Here is a 22,313-nt window from a genome sequence, read left to right as displayed (position 1 = left end):
AAACTGCAACCGTCCATTAAAATTGCAGAGAAAGTTAAGTTTAATAATAAACAGTGTAAGCTTCCATTTAACAACATGATAATTGCTAATAACCACTAATAAACCTTGCTGGCCTAACAATTATAGAAGTGCGAGATCTCATGGCTTCAGGTTGTGAATTACTTTAGGATACAGTATTTAAAAAATGTAGAAGTTTCATTTTTTTTTTCTTACTTTTCCTTTGTTTTCTCTCTCTCAATGTTATTTCTACGCTTGTTATTGATGCAAACTCAATGCTCTAAAATAAGCTGTTGAAAGATAGGCTTCTATAAATATCATGTTTTGCAGGCAACTATGACAACCAGAGGATGGGGGAGATGGTGGCACAGTGGTAATGTCACTGAGCTAGTAATCCAGAGGCCCAGACTAATGCCCTGGGGACACGTGTTTGAATCCCTTGACAGCAGCTGGTGGAATTTGAATTCAATTAATAAATCTGGGATATAAAGCTGGTCTCAGTAATGGTGACCATGAAACTATTATCAATTGATGTAAAAACCCATCTGATTCACTAATGTCCACAACAAAGCAAATTTTCCTTCCTTGAAGGACAAGACCAGCAAAAGTGAAGTTCAGGGAGTGGTTCTGTATCTGCAGAAGCATCCTGGTGAAGGAAGATCATTGGCTAACCAGTGGGAGTTCCAAGGTATGACTGTAAGCAACTTGGGCTGCAAACACAAAGAAGTGGGATTGGAGGTGGGTACACAAGATGTCGGTAGTACCAAGTGGTGGTAGATATCACAGTTTGTGATTGAGATCACGGAAGTAGAGAGGCAATATTTGATGGGAACATCATGGGAAGGCCCAGAATATTGTTTGAAGAACTTCCAAAGAGAATTAGGTTAACAGAGGAGGTAGATGCATGAGATCCAAGATGGAACTGAACTCACTAACGATGAGCTGTTCAGTGCAAAATGAATACTCTCCACTCATTGGAGTCATATCCAGCACAAAAGAGGATGGTGGTGTTTGTTGGAGATCTCAGCTCTATGACATTGATGCAGGACAGGGCAGTGCAGAGCCCAACCATCTTCAGTTGCTTCAGTTCCTTCATCATAAAGAAGTGGGGATGTTTGCTGATAATTTCAGTATTCAGTTTTATTTGCCATTCCTCAGATATGAAGCCGTCCATGCCTGCATGCGGCAAGACCTGGACAACATTCAGGTTTGGGTCTATTAATGGCATGTAACATTTGTGCCACACAAATGCCAGGCAATGACCACCTCCAACAAAAGAAGATTTATGCACCTCCCCTTGACATTCAACAAGATTAATATTGCTGAACCTCCCACAATTAACATCCTGGATGTCACAATTGATCAAAACTTACCTGAACCAGCCACATAAATACTGTGGCTATGAAAGCAAGTCAGAGGCTGGGTATTCTACAGCAAGTAACTCATCTGCTGACTTCCCAAAGCCTTGTGCATCAGCTATAAGGCACAAGACAGGTGTGGGATGGAATACTCTTCGTTTGCCTAGTTGAGCGCAGCTTCAACAACACTCAAGAAGCGCAACACCATCCAGGGCAAGGCAGCCCACTTGATCGGCACTCCATTCACTACTTCAAACATCACTCCTTCCACCACCTACTCACCCTGTCTGGAGCGCATACCATCTGCTAAATGCACTGCAACAACACAAGATATCTTAAATAGCACTTCCCAAATCTCAACCTCTGCCATCTAAAAGAACAAGGGCAGCATGCGTATGGGAACACTATCACCTCCCAAGTTCCCCACTAAGTAATCTTAGAAAATTTATCACCATTCCTTCGTCGTCACTGGGTCAACGTCTTAGGGCTCCCTACTTGCATGAGTAACTTCACCACAGATATTGCAGTGGCTCAGGAAAGCACTCACTGCCCTCTGCTTAAAGGCAATTAGGGATGGGAAATAACTACTGGTTTTACCAGCAACGCATCGCCATCAGACTACATGCACTATACTGTACAGTTTGCGACACTACTTCTGACAGTTTCAGGGTGAATAATGGAATAAAACAGGGCTGTGCCCTAGCTCCCAGTCTGTTTGGTAATTTTTCTCCTTGCTCATGACCTTTGCCTTCCCTGCAGATTTTTGGGATCCGCTTACTAGGTCAGACAAAAAGCTCTATAATCTGTCCAGACTGAAAGCTAAGAGAAAAATACAGCACGTCTTGATTGGAGTACTCCTCTATGCTGATGCTCAAGGAAGTTGCTCACATGGAAGCTCAGCCACAAAGACTCATGGATTGTCTCTCCCATGCCAGTAACTGGTTCTGCCTAACCAGAAGCGTCAGGAAACATTTGTTATGGGGCAGGGTGTCACATCTCTATCCTTGATCACTCTAAATAACAACCTGCTGCAAGTGGTTAGCAAATTCTGCTCCCTTGGGTCCATGGTGACAGACAATCTGTCCCTTGATGCAGAGTTCAATACATGCACAAGGAAAGCAACTACCACCTTTGGCCAACTCACGAAACATGCATGTGATAAAATCAAGCTGATTCTTAGGACCAAGGTGTTGGTTTGAGGCCTGTGTTCTCAGCACCTTGCTGTATGGCTGGGAAACATGGATGACTTACAGCTATCAAGAAAAGAAACTCAACAACTTCCATCTTCACTGTTTGCAGTGCATTCTGGGCATCTCACGAAAGGAGAAAGTCACAAATACGGCAATTCTCTCAAAGACAAAGCTTCCAAGTGTGTTGGCACTCATCAAGCAGAATGACTTCACAGGCTTGGGCACAAGCATATATCCAAGGATTTTCTGTATGGCAAAGATCAATAGGATGCCCAAAGCTGTGTTTCATGGATGCTTGCAACCATGACATGAAGGCTGTAAAGATTGATTTTCACATCTGGGAGACACTAACCAATCACAGAGGGAAATGGCAATGTACCTGTAGTCCGGTGTGCACCACCATGATGATTAGTCGCAACAAGTGCCAACAGTGAAAACAAACCACAACAATACTTGATAACCACTTCATATGCAACACTTTTGGCACAACCTGCTTCTCATTGATAGGTCTCTTCAGTGATCCGCAAAAGTGTGCCATCCCAATGGCTTTGACTTGTTTTAGTATTCGATCATGGGATGTGAGCGTTGCTGACTAGGCTAGGCCAGGCCATCCTTAATTGCCCTCGTTTAGAGGACATTTAAGAATCAACCACTTTGCTGTGGGTCTGGAGTCACATGTAGGCCAAACCAGGTAAGACAGCAGACTTTCTTTCCTAAAGGACATTAATGAACCAGGTGGATTTTACGGCAATGGTTTCATCGTCTTCATCAGACTTTTAATTCCAGATTTTTACTACATGGTGGTGGAATTCAAACCTATGCCCCCAGAGCATTTCTCTGGAATACTGGTTCAGTGACAAAGTGACAATACCACTACGCCACCACTTCTCCCTTTAAATCCATCATCTGTATGGATATTATCTCACATAGATGGAAAGATGCAGATGATGCCAGTAGTGCCCCATCCTCGTGAATGGTTAAAAAATAACTTCTCACTCAGCCTAGCCATGTATTCTCTTGCCAGCCCATTTGTAGTCCCTCTTTTGGTCTACCCTATTCCTAATTTGACTTCAGCCTGTCTTCACTGACAAAATGGCAATTTATTTTTCAAATATCAGTGATAACAGGACGGGAGGCTAGGGGAAAGGCAATAGTTCAACATTTGTTGATGCGAATACAGCAGCTAGAAAAATACAGATAGGGGAAAAAGGAATAACCCAACTGGACAGTAAGGCCATGTTAAGTTTAGAAGCTCTTATGTCTCTGTGGACTGACAAAAGCCAGCCTAGTATAAGGGCATTAGACCCAGAATCAGTTGCAAGGCTTGGAGGCAAGAGGAGAGTCCAGGGAAAAAAAATACAGCCTCAATGATAATGTATTGATGTACTGACGATTGAATTTATAAAATAAAAAGTTAAAACCTTACCCACAAAGAGAATAAATGGCAAACCAGATTGGAGCAAAGATTTCAGAAACTAACACTGTATAGTGCATATGAAACTGTTAGATGATTGGATAAGGCTTTCCAATTGTGAATGTTTGATTATGATGGAAAATCTCATACAAGGATTTAAAAAAGCATGACACTAAACTGTCACCCAAATAAGGCTTGGATATTAGCAAATAATATCCAAGCCTTATTTGGATATTAAATAATCCAAATTATTTTTGAACAGAAAAGTGACTGTTTATGTTTGGGAATGTTTGAGACCAACGAAACTTAAATCCTTTTATTTTCCCTGCCATCTTTTCAAAGGCACACTCTCCGCCTCTCCTAATCATCCCAGTTCATGCTGGGACCACTTGCCTCTCCCTTCAATTTATTCTGGCAATCCCTCACATGCGAAGCACTTTGAAGCGTCTTGAGGGTGCGATAAGATAAATGCAAGCTATTTATTGGATTCTTATCAGTGTCACTCAGTTTGATTAATAATCCCTGTCCTATGAGGTCCCAGGTCATGAAATGTGACTCGAGGCCCGATCTCTAACCCATATCTGACAAGAGTCGCTGATTCTGGGAGTAAAAGTGTCACCCGTTTCCCGACCTGTCGCCTTAACGGGAGCGGCGGTTCCGTCCTTTGCTCAGGAGGTTAAGGAGCAGGAGCCAAACCCCTTCTGTCCCCGGACTCTGCAAAAGGATATTTAGCAAGCGGGGACTCGATTCTCTTGCTGCCTGCGGCCGCTCGCTGCTTCTCCTTCATTAAGCGCCGCAGCTCCTGCTGGTTGACAATTTTCTTCTTCTCCTTCGTGGGAGCCGCCATCTTAACAGAACGAGAATCACTTCCGGTGTGGAGGCGGAAGTGCTTTCCCTAAGTTTCAGGACACCCCTTTCAGGAACAAATCAATAGGTAAACATTAGTAAAGGTGTTACTGCTCCCCCCACCCCCCCCCATCCGTTACAAAAACAGTATTGTCTAATTCTGTACGTTTATTACAAAAACAGTATTGTCTAATTCTGTACGTTTATGTCAAGGAATAGAAGTTAATTTAGCTAAGAAAATATGAAAAATTTAACTTTTAAAAACAGTGCTTAAATTCCTAGAGTGAAATTAAGTGTCCTGGGCTGTATTCTTCATTTCCTGAAGATATATAGGTCTCTTTCACAATTACTTCTGTACTTTCCAACTCATTGCCTAATTTTGCAAGTGCCCTTCCCACAAAGTGTGTTCAACTTCCTGTCTCCAGATTTTAATTTTTTTTTAAAATTTCATTCAGGCGATGTTGGCTGGGCCAGCACTTACAGACCATTCAAATGCAGCAAGACTTGGATAATATCCAGGCTTGGGCTGACAAGTGGCAAGTAACATTCACACCACACAAGTGCCAGGCAATGACCACCTCCAGCAAGAGAGAATCCAACCATCGCCGCTTGACTTTGAATGGCATTACCATCACTGATTCCCATTATCAACATCCTGGGGGTTACCATTGACCAGAAACTAAACTGGACTAGCCATATAAATACTGTGGCTACAAGAGCAGGTCAGAGGCTAGGAATCCGGCGGTGGTGGGGTGGGGGGGGGGGGGGGGTGGGGGGGGGTGGGGTGGGTGGGGGGGGGGGGGGGGGGGTGGGGGGTGGGGGGGCGGGGTGGGGTGGGGGGGGGGTGGGGGGTGGGGGGGGGGGGGGTGGGGGGGGGGTGGGGTGGGGGTGGGGTGGGGGGTGGGGGGGGGGGGTGGGGGGTGGGGGGGCGGGGTGGGGTGGGGGGTGGGGGGTGGGGGGGCGGGGTGGGGTGGGGGGGGGGCGCTCTCCCATATATCAGGAATAAGCAGGGGGGAGGGGCACTCTCCCATATATCAGGGATAAGCTGTGTATGTGAGTGTGTGATGAGAGCCTCGCATTTGTTGCCGATCTCCAACACCTGATTATTTTGCATTCAAGGTCACCGACTTTCAAAGCTTTTCTGAGTTGATGCGGTTCGGTAAAGAGACTGATTTCTTCTTAACTCCAATCTGCCAAGCACACAAAAGTGCATCAGGCTGAGCACATCCCTGGGATCCCTGTTTATCCATTTGAAACATTCTGACCGAATGGCCAATCAGAGCACTGAATGATGAACTAATCAGGGCAGTGAAAAGCTGTCCAATGTCAAACTAGTTCAAGAAAGAAAAACTTGCATCCGGATAATTGGGTGGCAAAACCCAGATAGGGGCGAGTAGATAAATGGGTGTGTTTTGCACACACTGGCTCTCTGGGATACAGGATACACAGGCACTGATTCTTATTGGGGTACGGGTTCCACACACACACTGATTTTCACGGGGTACGGGTTCCCAAATACTCTGGCTATCATTAGGGTATGGGTTCCCAAACACACTGATTCTCATTGGGGTATGGGTTCCACATGCACTGACTCTTATTGGGATCCAGCTCCCACAACCACTGACTCTAACGGGGGTACAAGTTCCACATACATTGCCTTTCACTGGTGTACTGGTTCCACAGACACTGACTCTCACTGTGGTACGGGTCCCACACACGCTGACTTTCAATGGGGAATGGGTTTCAGAGATACTTACTCTCAAAAGGATCGGGTTTCACAATCACTGGGGTACGGGTCCCACCATGAGAAGAATCCAGGACAGAATAAGAAAGCAGGTAGGAGTGTTGGGTTAGAGTAGGGTTGTGGGGTTGTTGTGGGGGTATGGCCTATGCTGCAAGCCTGAATGGGCTGTGTTTGGGAAGAGGGTCCAGGAAGGGACCTGTTTCTGGCAGCAGACAGAGAAGTCCAGCCAGGGTCCTGGGTCTAGCGGCCGGTAGACCTGAGTCTGAGGGGGATGGGGAGGGGTGAGTGCCCTCTCACATCCGGGCAAGATAGTGAAATCCAGGTGGGGGGGGGAGGGAGAGAAGGAGGAGGGGATAGTGAATGAGGGATGAATAAATGGGGATGGCAAGGAGGGCATGAGTGAGTACGTGGGGCTGGGAAGGCCTAATGATTGCTTTTGATTCCTGATAATGCCTGACACTTTTGATGTCTTTTGAGTGTTTCTGATATAACTGATGAGAAAAGATGGACTGATCAAAAACTTCCAAATTACACCTTTTGGTGTCAAATTTTCCAAATGATTAGTGATTATTTTTGGGTAAATTTAAACATAAATTATGTCAACATTTTCTGGGTAGGGGGTTCAGATTAAGCATGATCTGCTTGAATGGATAAACAGGTTCAAGGGGCTGATTGGCCTCCTCCTGTATTTTGCCAGAGAATCATAAACACTTGCAGTCCAAAAGGAGCCATTCATCTCAATGTGCCTGTACTGACTCTTTGAAAGAGCTGTTGTGCTTTGACCTGCATCCCCAGTTTTTGACTTTAACCCTATAACTTCCTCATCTTTAAGTACCTGTCCAATACCCTTTTCAAATATTTTTGTGGTCGGCTTTTCAGGTGGAGTGTTTCAGATCCCAACAACTCTGTGAGTGAAAACATTTCTTCTCATTTCCTTCTGGATCTTTTGCCTCTGATTTTAAATCTATGACTTCATTAACACAGTCATTGGAGGGTTTTCGCTATCTACTGTATCAAAATCTCTCATCAGCTTGGAGACTTCTATTCGGTTACCTCTTAACCTCCTCTGTTCCGAGGAAAACATTCCTAACATTTCCACCCACTCTTCATATCTGAAGTGCTTCATCCCTGGTAACATCCTAGTAAACCTCCTCTGTACCCTTTCTAAGGCCTCTATATTTTTCCTGAAGTGTGGTACCTAGAATGTTTCACAATACTCCAGCTTAACCTGAACCAGTGATTTATAAAATTCCAAAGTAAATACTGCTTTTTACCACATGCCTTGGACACTATTAAGCCTGCAGGAGGTGTCAGCTGTGGCTCAGTCCATAGCACCCTCGCCTCTGAGTCAGAGGGTTGTGGGTTCATGTCCCACTCCCGGAAACCAAGAACTGTGATTGTACTCGAAAGAGTTGCAATCTGTGACTGTTGATAATTCGAAAGAATTAAGCCTGCAGGTGTTTCCATTAGCTAATCAGGATGATCTGTAATTGTGGAAGTAATTAGCTATAATGCTGGGTAGGGCAGATTACAGTTGGTTTCGTTTCCTTTGAATTTTGTCTTTGTTTTTGCAGTTTTCCTTTAAGGGGCTGCCTTCTCCTTTGTCTCTAATTTTGTTAATTTAGTTTACTTGGTTGACTCAAAAGAGTTACAGTTGGTTTAGCTCAAGGCTATGGGCCAAGTGCTGGTAAATGGGATTAGGTAGGTAGGTCAGGCGTTTCTCACGTGTCGGTGCAAACTCGATGTGCCGAAGGGCCTCTTCTGCGCTGTGTGATTCTGTGAATTTCTGTATGGGCTATAAAGTGAAATTGAATTGAACTTAAGAGGGATGGGAACATTTTTCTTCAATGTTTGTTTTTCCAAGCTAGTTACAAAATGCACTTGCAAACACAATATCATTATGATCGCAGGTCATTGTGCTAATTGTATGATAATTATGAAATGAATGAAAAGTATGCATGTGATTAAAAGAGTGCATGAAGTCATGTGCTAGTGTTTGTGGCTATGGTTGCCAGCCAACAAGGATTCATGTATCTACAATGATTACATACAGAGAAATATGAACTTGTTCCAAAATCACCAAATTGGAATGGGAGCTTTGTTTGTATCCGGGTATACTTATATTGAGTGAACTTGATGCTAACACTGGGTGTCAAAGCTGGAAGTATTTCACTCCCAGTGTTGACATTCCAATCCTGAAAATTTACAAATGCGTACATAAGATGATTATTTTTCTTTTAGAAATTGAAATTTTTAAACGTAGGATAATTGAATGAATGCCTGGTCTGAGGGGCTGGCAGATAGGCCTGGCATAATTTTATATCAAAGGGAGGCCCATGACATATTAGTGAAGCCATGATGTGAGGTGTTAAAAGTTAAACAGGGGGAGCCTTGTTAACTATGTCTCGGGGAGACAGTCTGTCTGTGAAGGCATCTCAGGAAAGGGTTTAAAGTTAAAGTGTAAATTATTCATGTAGATTTCCCAGATCAGAGAAAGTGAAGGCAACTGATAAACAACAGGAGGATTTGAAGTAGCCATATACTTTTCAGGTCAAAGGAAAAGTTTAAAGTAAAGGTAAGTTGGTTGCAGTTTTATCTGAAAACAGACCATGTGTGTCACAAAATCTGCTCTCGAAGAATTTTGATGAAAGTGTCATGAACAATGAGAATTATCCCTTGTCTCAGCATTACTGTTCGATGCGTTCAGGGAATAGGCTACAATCCCTCCGATGTAGGACAGATTGGTTCTTGAACTCATTTGTGGCCTTCTCTAGTATGCCTTTAACAGGAGCTTAATGAATGGTGATGAATGGATGAAGATATGCACTCAGGGTGGGACTCACTGACTGATTACTTTAAATGCATTCATATAGTCTTTAATACATTTTAATTAAAGTTCAACCTCTGTGATGGGTTAATTTTTTTATTACTTTTATTCATTTGTCTATTATTTACTTAAAGTGGATAAGGCACCAGGGTCGGGTGAGATGAATGGGGGAAGTGAAAGTGGAAATTGCAGAAGCGTTGGCCATAATTTTTCAGTCTTTTTTAGACTCAGGAGGTTAACCCAGAGGACTATGGAATTGAAAACGTTATACCCTTGTTCAAAAAAAGAGTAAAAATAAGTCCAGCAACTATAGACCAATCAGCTTAACTTCAGTGGTGCGGAAACTTCTCGAAGCAATAATTTGGGACAAAATTGATTGTCACATGGACAAACGCTGGTTAATTAAAGAAAGTCCGCATGGATTGCTTAAGGGAAAATCGTGTTTAACTAACTTGGAGTTTTTTTTGAATGGGTAACAGAGAGGGTTAATGAGGGCAATATAGTTGATGGTGTACATGGACTTCCAAAATGCATTTGATACAGTGCAGCACAATAGACTTGTGAGCAAAGTTATAGTGTATGGAATAAAGGGTCAGTAGCAACATGGATACAAAATTGACTGAGTCACAGGAAACAGAGAGTAGTAGATAATGGATGTTTTTCGGGCTGGAGGAAGGATCGTAGTGGAGTTCCCCATTGGTCAGTGTTGGGACCCTTGCTTTTCCTGATATATATTAATGACCTAGACCTTGGTATACAGGGCACAATTTCAAAGTTTTTGGATGATACTAAACTTTGTAGCATTGTGAACTGATAGTGTAGAGCTTCGAAAGGACATAAACAAGTTGGTGGAATGGGTGGACAGGTGGCAAATTAAGTTCAATGTCGAGAAATGTGAAATGATTCATTTTGGCAGGAAAAACCTGGAGATAATTCATGTAAAGGGCACAATTCTGAAGGGGTTGCAGGAGCAGAGGGACCTGGGTGTATACGTGCATAAGTCATTGAAGGTGGCAGGACAGGTTGAGAGAACGGTTAACAAATCATACAGCATCCTAGGCTTTATTAATGGGGGCATACAGTACAAGGGCAAGGAGGTTATGTTGAACTTGTATAGGACACTAATTCAGTCTCAGTTGGGGTAGTGTGTCCAGTTCTGGGTGCCGCACTTTAGGAATGATGTGAAGGCATTGGAGACAGTGCAGAAAAGATTCACAGGAATGGTTCTAGGGATGAGGAACTTCCATTAAGATAGATTGGAGAAGTTAGGACTATTTTCCTTCGGGGAAAGAAGGCCATGAGGAGATTTGATAGATGTATTCAAAATTAGAAGGGGTCTGGACAGAGTACATAGGGAGAAACTGTTCCCACTTATGAAAAGATTGAGAACAAGAGGGCACACATTTAAAGTAATTGATAAGAGAAGCAAAAATGACGTGAGGGAAAACTTTTTCATGCAGCAGCTGATTGAGATCTGGAATGCACTGCCTGACAGTGTGGTAGAGGCAGGTTCAATTGAAGCATCCAAAAGGGAATTAGACAGCTATCTAAAAAGGATGAATGTGCAGGGCTACGGTGAGAAGGCCAGGAATTACACAAAGTGAATTGCTCATTTGGAGGGCCGGTGCATACGTGATAGGCTGAATGACTTTGTTGTGCACTGTAACATTTCTGTGATTCTATCACATTGTCAGGGAGACAGGATGAGAAGGAAAGTTTCTTTTGTTTTAATACATCTCTGTTGTTTTCACAGTACTTTTTATGCAGTCGGCTAGGGGGCAGCCTGTGAGAAGGCAGTCGGTGTTTGTCTGAAGCTGGGGACAGGAGCAGTGAAGCCCTCAGGAAACAGCCGTGTTTCTGTGGGATGCTGCGCAAGAATTGTAAGTGGGGCCCATGCTTGGAATGAAAAGTCCAAATTCATTAAGAACTAAAGACTGCCAGATCTGCCTAGTAAAGCTCGTGGAAGAAATTGGCAGTGCAACCCTTGTAGAGGGTGTTCTGGGAGTCCAAGTGCCAGACTGGGGAACTTAGGAGAATCAGACTGAATTCCTGAGACCTGTGACAAACATCGGTTTATTTCCTGGGGAACTGAATAAACCCTCAAGAAACTAATGTAAAAAATGATTCTCAGTTGAAATTATGGGGATGGGGGAATGGAGGAATATTCTGTATGGAAGGTTAGTTTTAAGCATAAGTGTATTCTCTTTTGAATGCTTCAATTCAATTATATGATCAGAAACTGAACTGGACGAGCCATATAAATACTGTGGTTACAAAAGCAGGTCAAAGGCTGGGAATTCTGCGACACTGAACTCATCTCCTGACTCCCCAAAGCGTTTCCACCGCCTATACGTTCCCAAGTTCCAAACAGTAGAATACCAGCACACCTACTCTGCTTTCAAAACTAGCCTGTTCTATGAGATAAATATCCTGTGCATTAAGGGAGATGAAGTTTCAGATTTCAACTAACCTTTATGTGAAAAACCTACTTCCTCATTTCACTTGTAAATGTAAAAAGCAGGGAGATGTCAAATTCAGAAAACTTAAATGTATGAGCCAGCAAGACTTTATACAACTGCCCAAAATAGCCCCAAAGGAATGTTTAGTATACAGCAGCTTAATGCTACATTATTATTTGTATAGAAGATTTGTCGGTATTGTATCTGCGGAAAATATTTGCTTGAGACTAGGCCCCGCTAGGGCATGGGCCAGGTATTTTGCCCGTTGTGCAACCCTCGTTCCCAGGCAGGGCTGGATTTTGAAATACTGAGGCGCTAAGCTATTTCAAGCTTAAGAGGCCCCATAGCATTACCATAAAAGAGTATTATTCTAATAGAAAGGACAATAAAAATAGAAATATTAAAGCTTTATATTTACATTTATACATAGCCAAGGTGAAATGAAAAACTCATAATCTAACTAAAACATATACCTTGCAATAACCTTATATGCATTATGAAATACTTATAGATTTCTTAATTAGTATGTATGAAAACTTTTAATCTACAGCAACACAAGAGCAATTACACAGATCAGTACTTACTACATGAAAGCAGCAATACAAGCTGCACAAAACTTAAAACATTTTTTGTGATTTTTGGGCAGCAAAATCACTGAAGATGTCCTCAAACAATAAGCTACGAAGTTTATCATTTTCTATGCACATAACGATTAGTGCAGACAGCTTTTCTTGCAGCATTTTTGTCTGCAGTTCATTCTTGATGTTTTTCAACTGCGAAAATGACCTTTCTCCTGAGCAGTTTGTTACCATTAGACTCAAAAAAAACTGCAATGTTGTTTCTACATTAGGGAAAGCCAACTGAATCTTATCTTGGTTGATGACTTGATACAGGCCCTGGTGGCAAAAAGTTCCTTTATCTGAATAAGTTTCCCTGGTATAAGCTTGGAAGTGCTTTATTTCTCCAACGAGGTTAACATCAACATGATGGACGCTGCTGGTGATCTAGACAACCACATGTGCAGGAAGTGTCACCAGCTGCAGAAACTTGAGCTCTGGATTTTGGAGCAGTGGCTGGAGTCACTATAGCATATCTGCGAGGCTGAGAGCTCCTTGGTAGCATGCCGAGAGAGGTAGTCACACAGCAAGCGAGGAACATGGAGGCAGAGAAGGAATGGGTGACGGCCAGACTGTCCATGAGGACCAGGGCAGATAGTGCAGGAGGCCCCTGAGGTCCTGCTGACTAATCGGTTTTCTGTTTTGGATGCTGGTGAGACCATTGGTTCCTCAGAGGAGTGCAGCTAGAGCCAGGTTTGTAACAGCACAGGCAGCTCTGCTGTACAGGAGGGGAGGAAGAAGAGGGGGAAAGCAGTAGTGACAGGGGATTCGTTAATTAGAGGAACAGAAGGCATTTCTGTGGCCGTAGATGTGACTCCAGGGATGGTATGTTGCCTCCATGGTGCCAGGGTCAAGGATGTCATGCATGGAGCGGCTGCAAGACATTCTTCTGGGGGAGGGTGAACAGCCAGAAGTCGTGGTCCACATCGGTACCAATGACTTAGGAAGGGGGATGAGGTCCTGAAAGCAGATTTCAGGGAGCTAGGAAGGAGATTGAAAAGCAGGACCTCTAAAGCAGTAATCTGAGGATTGCTTCCAGTCCCATGTGTTATTGAGCAGCGAAATAGGATAATTGAGTGATTGAACACGTGGCTGGAGAACTGGTATAGGAGGGAGGGCATCAGATATCTGAGGCTTTCGGACCACTGCTGGAGCAGATGGGACCTATACAAGACAGACAGGTTGCACCCTATCAGGACCGGGACTAACATCCTCACAGGCAGTTTTGCTAGTGCTATTGCAGAGGATTTAAACTAGATTGGCAGGGGTTGGGCACCTGAGAGGGAGCTCAGATTCGAGGGAAGCAAAACTAGTAAAAGAAATTAGAAAAGAAGGAAGCAAAAATAGAAGACAGATGAAGCATAGGGGAGCATCAAATAGGATCAGAATAGAGAATAAAGTTTAAAAAGCAGAATTAAAGGTACTCTAACTGGATGCATGTAGAATTCGCAAAAAAGTTGATAATTTGAATGCACAAATTTAGGTAAATGGGTATGATTTAATTGCCATTACAGAGACGTGGCTACAGGGTGATCAGAATTGGGTATTAAATATGCAAGTATATTTGGCATTTAGGAGGGATAGGCAAAAAGGAAAAGGAGGTGGGGTAGCACACTTAATAAGGGATGAGATCAGTACATTGGTAAGAGAGGATCTTAGATCGAAGAATCAAGATGTAGAATCGGTTTGGGTGAGCTAGGAAACAGCAAGGGGCAGCAAACATTGGTGGGAGTTGTTTATAGGTCACCAAACTGTATTGGTAATGTTGAGTACTGTATAAGTCAGGAAATTAGAGATGCATGTAATGTGGGTAATACATAATAGTAGTGCCTTCAATTTACACATAGACTGGGTTAACCAAATCAGCACTAATGCTCTGGAGGAAGAATCCCTGGAGTGTGTATGAGATGGGTTTCTGGAGCAGTATGTTGAGGAGCCAACTAGGGATCAGGCTATTTTGGATTTAGTGTTGTGTAATGAGAAAGGGGTAATCAATAACCTTGTTGTGAAGGAGCCTTTGGGAAATTGTGACCATAATATGATGGAGTTTTGCATTAAATTTGAATGTTATATAGTTCATTCTAAAACTAGGGTCTTAAATATGAAGAAAGGAAACTATAAAGATACAAGGGGCAAGTTGGCTATGGTGGATTGGGAAAATACACTAAAAGATTTGATGATAGACAGGCAATAGCTAGTATTTAAAGAAATACTACACAGTCTACAACAGATACACATTCCTCTAAGCCACAAAAACCAAAAGGGAAAGATAAATCAACTGTGGTTAATGAAAGAAGTTAAACTTACATTAAAGGAAATGGCTTGCAAGGATGCCAGAAAAAATGGTAAGCCTGAGGATTGGGAGCAATTTAGAACCCAGCAAAGGACCAAGAAACTGATTAAGAAAGGGAAAATAGAATATGAATGCAAACTAGCAAGAAACATAAAGGTGGACTGTAAAAGCTTCTTTATGTACATGAAAAGGAGCAAGGACAAATGTGGGCCCATTACAGATGGGGACAGGAAAATTTATAGTGGAGAACATGGAAATGTCAGAAAAACTAAAGTAACTTTGCGTTCTGTCTTCATAGATGAAGATACAGAAAATCTCCCAGAAATACTAGGCAACCAAGGGACTTGTGAAACTGAGGAATTACAAGAAATTATTATTAGTAAAGAGATAGTACTTGAAAAGTTAACAGGATTGAAGGTTGATAAATCCCTTGGATCAGATGAACTTCATCCCAGACTGGTGAAGGAGGTGGCTAGAGAGATAGTGGATGAATTCTTTAGATTCTGAAATTCTTTAGATTCTGGAAAGGTTCCTGCGGACTGGAAAGTAGCAAATGTAACCCCACTATTTAAGAAGGAAGGAAGAGGGAGAATGGAGAACTGTTAGTTTGACGACAGGGAAAATGTTAGAATCTATTATTAAGGATGTGATAACTGGACATTCAGAAATGAATGGTGAAATTGGGCAGAGTCAACATGGATTTATGAAAAGGAAGTCATGTTTAACAAGCTTGTTGGAGTTTTTTGAGGATGTTACTTATAGCATAAATAAAGGAGAACCAGTGGATGTGGTGTATTTGGATTTTCAAAAGGCTTTTGATAAGGTCCCGCACAGGAGATTAGTAAATAAAACTAGAGCGCATGGGATTGAGGTAAACATACTAGTATGTATTGGGAATTGATTAACAGACAAAAAGCAGAGATTAGGAATGAACAGACCATTCTCAGGATGGCAGGCTGTCACTAGTGGGGTACCGCAAGGATCAGTGCTAGATCCACAGCTGTTCACAGTCTATATAAATGATTTGGATGTGGGGACCAATGTAATATTTCCAAATTTGCCAATGACACCAAACTGGGTGGGAAGGTAAGTTGTGAGGAGGATGGAAGGAGGCTTCAAGAGGTCTTGGCCAGGCTAAGTGAACGAGCGAGAACATGCAGATGGAACATAATATGAATAACTGTGAAGTTATCCACTCTGGTAGAAAAACAAGAAGGCAGAGTATTTCTTAAATGGTGATAGATTGGGAAGTGTGGGTGTCCGAAGGGACCTGGGTGCCCTTGTTTATGAGTCACTAAAACCTAGCATGCAATTGCAGCAAGCAATTAGGAAGGCAAACGGCACATCGGCCTTCATCACAAGGGGATTTAAGTAGGAACATAGGAACAGGAGAAGGCCATTCAGCCCATCGAGCCTGCTCCACCATTCAATACGATCATGGCTGATCAAACACTTCAATGCCTTTTGCCTACACAATCCCCATAATCCTTTATGTTATTGTTAATTAGAAATCTATCAATCTCTACCTTAAACATACTGCATGACTGAGCTTCCACGGCCCTCTGGGGTAGAGAATTCCAAAGATTCACAACCCTCTGAGTAAAGAAATTTCTCCTGATCTCGCTGCTAAGTGGCTTCACCCTTATTTTGAAATTGTGTCCCCTTGTTCCAGACTCCCCAACCAGGGGAAACATCTTATCTGCACTTACCCTTCTATTCCTTTAAGTATTTTGTAGGTTTCAATGAGATCACCTCTCATTCTTTGAAACTCTAGAGAATACAGGCCCGGTTTTCTCAATCTCTCTTCATAAGACAGTCCCGCCATCCCCAGAACAAGTCTGGTGAACCTTCGTTGCACTCCCTCTATAGGAATAATATCCTACCTGAGGTAAGGGGACCAAAACTGCACATACTACTCCAGGTGTGGTCTAACCAAGCTTCTATACAATTGAAGAAAAACTTCACTACTCCTGTACTCAATTCCTCTTGCGATAAAGGCTACCATTCCATTAGCCTTCCTTATTGCCTGCTGCACCTGCATGTTAGCTTCCAGTGACTTATGGACAAGGACACCCAAGTTCCTTTGTACATCTACACTTTCTAATCTCTTACCATTTAGGATATACTCTGCACATCTGTCCCTTCTACCGAAGTGGATAACTTCACATTTTTCCACATTACCAACTTTACTTTCTTCCAATTTGGGTCACCCCTCAGGTTCCCACTCCACTGACAAGCTAGTTTAAATCCACCCCAACAGCACTAGAAAATCTTCCTGCGAGTATATCAGTCCCAGTCCTGTCAAGATATAACCCGTCCAGCTTGTACGGGACCCACCTGCCCCAGAACCGGTGCCAATGCCTCGGAAATCTGATGCCCTCCCTCCTACACCTGTTCCCCAGCCACATATTTAATCAATCTATCCTCCTATTCCTATGCTCATTAGCACTGGGAGTAATCCTAAGATTACTGCTCTTGAGGACCTGCTTTTTAATTTCCCTCCTAACTCCCTGAAATTTGCTTTCAGGACCTCATCCCTCTTCCTACCCATGTTGCTGCATGATATCCTTAATCTTGGCACCAGGGAAGCAACACACCATCCTGGAGTCACGTTTACTGCCACAGAAACGCCTGTCTGATCCCCTGACACTATTGCCCTTCCATTCTTCTTCCTCTCTCCTTGTATAGCAAAGCTGGCCATGGTGCCACCAGCTTGGCTCTGGCTGCACTCGCCTGGGGAACCATCGCCCTCATCAACATCCAAAATGGAAAACCGATTAGCAAGCAGGATAGACTTGGGACTCCTGGACTACCTGCCTGGTTCTCTGAGACTGCCTGGCGGTCACCCATTCGCTGTCTGGCTGTACCCTTCTGACCTATGGTGTGACCACCTCCCTAAACGTGCTATCCACGTAGTCCTCTGCTTCGTGGATGTGCAAGTGATGGAGCAGCCACTCAAGATCCGAAACCTGGAACTTAAACTTGTGCAGTTGCTGACACTTCCTACAGATGAGTTTCTCAGGGACACATGGTGTGTCCACGACTTCACACAAACCACAAGATGTACACTCCACTTGGCCGAACTGACCTGCCATCCTGTAACTCTAAAAACTATTTATTACACTTAAAGTAAGTAGAATGAGTAGAATAAGTTACTAGTAATTTAATTTTTTATTAGTAATTTAACTTTACTACAGTTACACTAACTTTATCTTACTTTGGTTTACTTTTATTACTTTATTTCACTTTGACTTGACTTAACTTTTCTTCCCTATTGCTAGTGTTCCTTACTGAAATCCAAGTCGCTACTTCTTTCGAAGGAGGAGTAAGAGGATCAGCTAGAAGTCATGGCCCGCATTGGTACCAATGATATAGGTAGGAAGAAGGATGAGGTCTGAAAGCAGATTTCAGGGATTTAGGAAGGAAATTAAAAAGTAGGACCTCAAAGCAGTAATCTCAGGGTTACTCCCAGTGCCAAGTGCTAGTGAATATAGGAGTACAGGAGTAAGGATGACTTGCTGCAGTTATATAGAGCCTTGGTGAGACCTCACCTGGAGTATTGTGCACAGTTTTCATTCCCTTATCCAAGGAAGGATATACTTGCCATAGAAGGAGTGCAATGGAGGTTCACCAGATGGTGGGATTGTTTTATGAAGAGAGATTGAGAAGACTGGGTCTGTATTCCCTAGGTTTCAAAGAATGAGGGGTGACCTCATTGAAGTTTACAAAATTCTTACAGGTTGTGTCAGGGTAGTGTAGGTAAGATATTTGCCCTGGCTGATGAGTCTAAAACCAGGGGACATAATCTCAGGATAAGGTGTAGGCAATTTAAGACTGAGATGAGGAGGAATGTCTTCACTCAGAAGATATCAAGGTCCTCACTCCCTTCGAAGACTGCGCATTAGAGCTGGCCGGAGAGGGCGTGGTCCGTTCCTGTGGTGATGGCGAAGTCGGTGCCAAGCACCCAAAGGAGGATCATGCTCCAGATCATCCCTCTGGCAACTCAACTGTGAGTCCACTGTTCCATGTACTGTGGCGGCCATGCACTAATAACCTCCACTTTCTCTGCTAGCCACATCTGCCACGTCGCCCTCAGGCAACCTTGGCCCCGACTCCACCACCAACAGCACCTTGGATGAGGACCCCGAGGACAGCACCCTCGAAGACTCATCACAGCACTCATCCACACCCTCCACGAGCGCAGCGACACACACCTCAGTGGGACCTACATGTACAGCAGGACTGGGTTGATCTGATGAGCACAGCAGACAATCTGTTCGACAGCAGGCAGAGGCAGGGACGCCCAAGGTTGCTGACACTCGAAGGGCTGCAGGAGATAAGGGATCTGCTGAGAGCGAGTTGGATAATGAGCCTCTGGACTTGGTCCTCAATCAGTTGTTGGAGCTGCAGCAACAATCACAGGAACAGCAGGAAGGGATGACAACTGCACTCCTCAGATTACAAGGCATGACAGAGGAGTCCATCTGCCTTCAGTCCGAGGTGATCACGCCGTCATGCCACTGCACCGGGGTCAACATTGGCAGGATGACGGCCGCCATGGACACCTTGTTCCAGAACATCTGTCCTGCAGTGCTGCGCGGGCTAAACTCCATCGCTGACTTCCAACAGTATCAGCGCGAGAAGGGTGTGGGGCAGCTGGATCTCACTCCAGCCTCCCCTTCTCAAGGAGTCAGCCATTGGCCATCGGCGACCCATAGGGAGGAGGACCAGCAGCTTGACAGCCTGGGGCTATCCATCCAGGTGACTCAGGGAATGTCCAGCCAGTCCAACTCCCCTCTTCCTGCGGCCCCATCAGCTCCAGCTCCACAAGCCGAGGGTGCACCTGGCCCACAGCAGGAGACCAAAAGCAGGCTGGGAGCCTTCACATCTTGGCCTTCCAGAGGATGCCCAACAAGGTTATCACAGGTAGGGAATAGCAGTCATCAGGCTGCTCCACTCCCACTGTGGATGTCGGGGGGTGGGGGCACCAAGATGTAACGGCAGGGTTAGGAAGGCTAAGAAAATGCAGTTTCACTGCACGGGCACAGGCATTAATCACTTGTACATAATGTTGACTATTGTAAAAAAAACCCCAACAATGTCACCCAGTCTATGGCTTCTTGTTATGATGAGCAGTGTTTGTGGCAGTCTGAAGTGAAAGCTTGGTTCCTGCACAAGATAAAGGTAGATGTCTCAGTCCAGGGCCACCTCCCTGTGCTTTGTGCAACCTTCCCAGAACACTGACAGTGTATCTTCACAGACACTAGACACATCAGTCATGCCTGCACCTCGATGGGGCTTATCATTGCTGCTGGAATGTCCTAGGCCGATGGCACAGAGTTCCGCCATTTTCTCTGTGCGCTCTCAACACCTTTGAGGTGCGGCTGGCCCTATCTCATCAGCATCTGTGTCTGGTGACAGTGTGGTCCTGAAGTGTTCAGCTCATGAAGGATGACATAGGATCAGGAGAGGTTTAGGTTTCCCCTCTGCATCTCCATGATAAGACCCTGTTCACAGAACGCAAGTGAGGAGCCATCAGCCAGACAGGAACAGATATTCACATAAGCTATGTGAGGATCTGTGGAGTCCCCACTGCATGTTGTTATCATCCTCCTGGAAAGTAGGGACTATGGGTTTCTACTGCATTTTCATGACTAGAAGCCTTGTCACAGAGGGCATGTGGACTGCCATCAGCCAGAAAGGAGTCAAACGTTCACAGATGCAATGTGAGGATCTATGGAGTCTCCTCACTGCACATCGTCATCATCCTCCACAAACCCAGCAGCTATGAGGGCCTCCCAAGTGCTCCTGCCTCGTCTGGACAATTCGATGGCCTCATCACCATCATCCTCGCCTTCAAGGACCTCATCAACCTCATCCTGTCAACATCCTCCTCATCAGAGGAAACGTGCAGCTCCTCCATCTCCTCCTCAGTCAGCTCCTCCCCCTGCTGCAGTGCCAGGTGGTGTAGGGGGCACAAGCGATGATAATGCATGACACCATCTGTGAACTGTATTACAGGGCTTCACCAGACAGGTCCAAGTACCGGAACCTGATTTTTAACATCCCGATGGTTTGCACCATCAAAGTGTGAGTTGCAGCATGAGCCTCATTGTACCTTATTTCTGCTGCAGTCTGAGGCTGCCGCATGGGCATCATCAGCCATATCCTCTGCAGGTAGCCCTTGTCCCCGAGGAGCCAACCCTGCAGCCTCTGTGGACCATGGAAGACATCAGGGATTGAGGCCTGCTGAGAATGTAAGAATAGGGGAGGCGATGGCGTAGTGGTATTGTAGCTGGATTAGTAATCCAGATACCCAGGGTAATGCTCTGGGGACCCGGGTTTGAATCTTGCCACATCAGATAGTGGAATTTGAATTCAATTTTTAAAAAATCTGGAGTTAAAAGTCTAATGATGACCATGAAAGTATTGTCAATTGTTGTAAAAAACCCATCTGGTTCACTAATGTCCTTTAGGGGAAGGAAATCTGCCATCCTTACCTGGTCTGGCCTACATGTGGCTCCAGATTCACGGCAATGTGGTTGGCTCTTAAATACCCTCTGAACAAGGGCAATTAGGGATGGGAAATAATTGCTGGCCTAGCCAGCGACGCCCACATTCAATGAATAATTTTTTAAAAAGGAATCCTGGGAATCGTGCACAGACCTGCAGGATGCGTTTGCTAAGGTCGTAGACCAGCTGAACATTCAACGAGTGGAAGCTGTTATGATTCACATACTGCGCTCCTTATTGCCACGGATTGTCGATGACACCCTGCACCTGTGGAAAACTGGAGATCTGCACAAACTCCAGTGCTCTTGCTTCTTGGCTTACCTGATACCATTTGAAATGCGCAAGTGGTGTACCTTATGAGTATGGCGTCCATCACTTTCTGGATGCACTTGTGTGTGGCGGCTTGTGTTCCCCTCAGAGGTCACCTGTGGAGCCCTGGCGTAAAAATTGAGCGCCATGGTCACTTTCACGGCTGTGAAAGCGGCAGTTGTTTTGGCACAGAAACAGAAAATACTCTTCAGAAGAGTCATATGGACTCGAAATGTTATCTCTCTGTTTTTTTTCTCTCCACAGATGCTGTTAGACCTCCTGAGTTTTTCCAGCATTTTCGGTTTTTGTTTCAGATTTCCAGCATCCGCAGTATTTTGCTTTTATCCTAGTTGTTATGGCAAGATGGATGGTAAATGCCAAGTTACTCAAACCCCAGAGGGAAACTTGAAACAACTGCCAAAACGGTTTTTGCAATTTGTGTAGTATTAGGAGTGGTTCTGAAGTCAGGAAATGATTTCCCTGACTCCTTGTGATTATTTTATAGTAAAGTAGACATTTATTAAAAGAATGAAGGAAAAAAAAACACAATTACATTTAAACACAAGAATGGCTACACACAGTAAAAAGTACTTTAAAACAGATCCACAAATCTTAAACAAAAACAGAATTACCTGGAAAAACTCAGCAGGTCTGGCAGCATCGGCGGAGAAGAAAAGAGTTGACGTTTCGAGTCCTCATGACCCTTCAACAGAACTGAGTAATATTAGGAGAGGGTTGAAATATAA

The 22,313-nt window shown here is 44.1% G+C and overlaps 1 protein-coding gene across 1 annotated transcript in view; it reads right to left on the bottom strand.

The window, feature by feature from the left end:
- The window catches only part of znf830 (zinc finger protein 830), a 69,544-nt gene extending 64,714 nt beyond the window's left edge, over window positions 1-4,830 (bottom strand). Inside the window, exon 1 of the mRNA XM_078538641.1 lies at window positions 4,688-4,830. Coding sequence (XP_078394767.1) covers window positions 4,688-4,806 — 119 coding nt within the window. The 5' untranslated portion in view covers window positions 4,807-4,830. The remainder of the gene's footprint in view (window positions 1-4,687) is intronic.
- Between the last annotated feature and the right edge of the window lie 17,483 nt (window positions 4,831-22,313).

The sequence above is a fragment of the Cetorhinus maximus genome, chromosome 3 (assembly GCF_964194155.1).
Source record: "Cetorhinus maximus chromosome 3, sCetMax3.hap1.1, whole genome shotgun sequence".
In the NCBI taxonomy this organism is placed as follows: domain Eukaryota; kingdom Metazoa; phylum Chordata; class Chondrichthyes; order Lamniformes; family Cetorhinidae; genus Cetorhinus; species Cetorhinus maximus.
The sequence above is the reverse complement of the archived record's forward strand: the minus strand, read 5'-3'. Positions and strand labels throughout refer to the sequence as shown.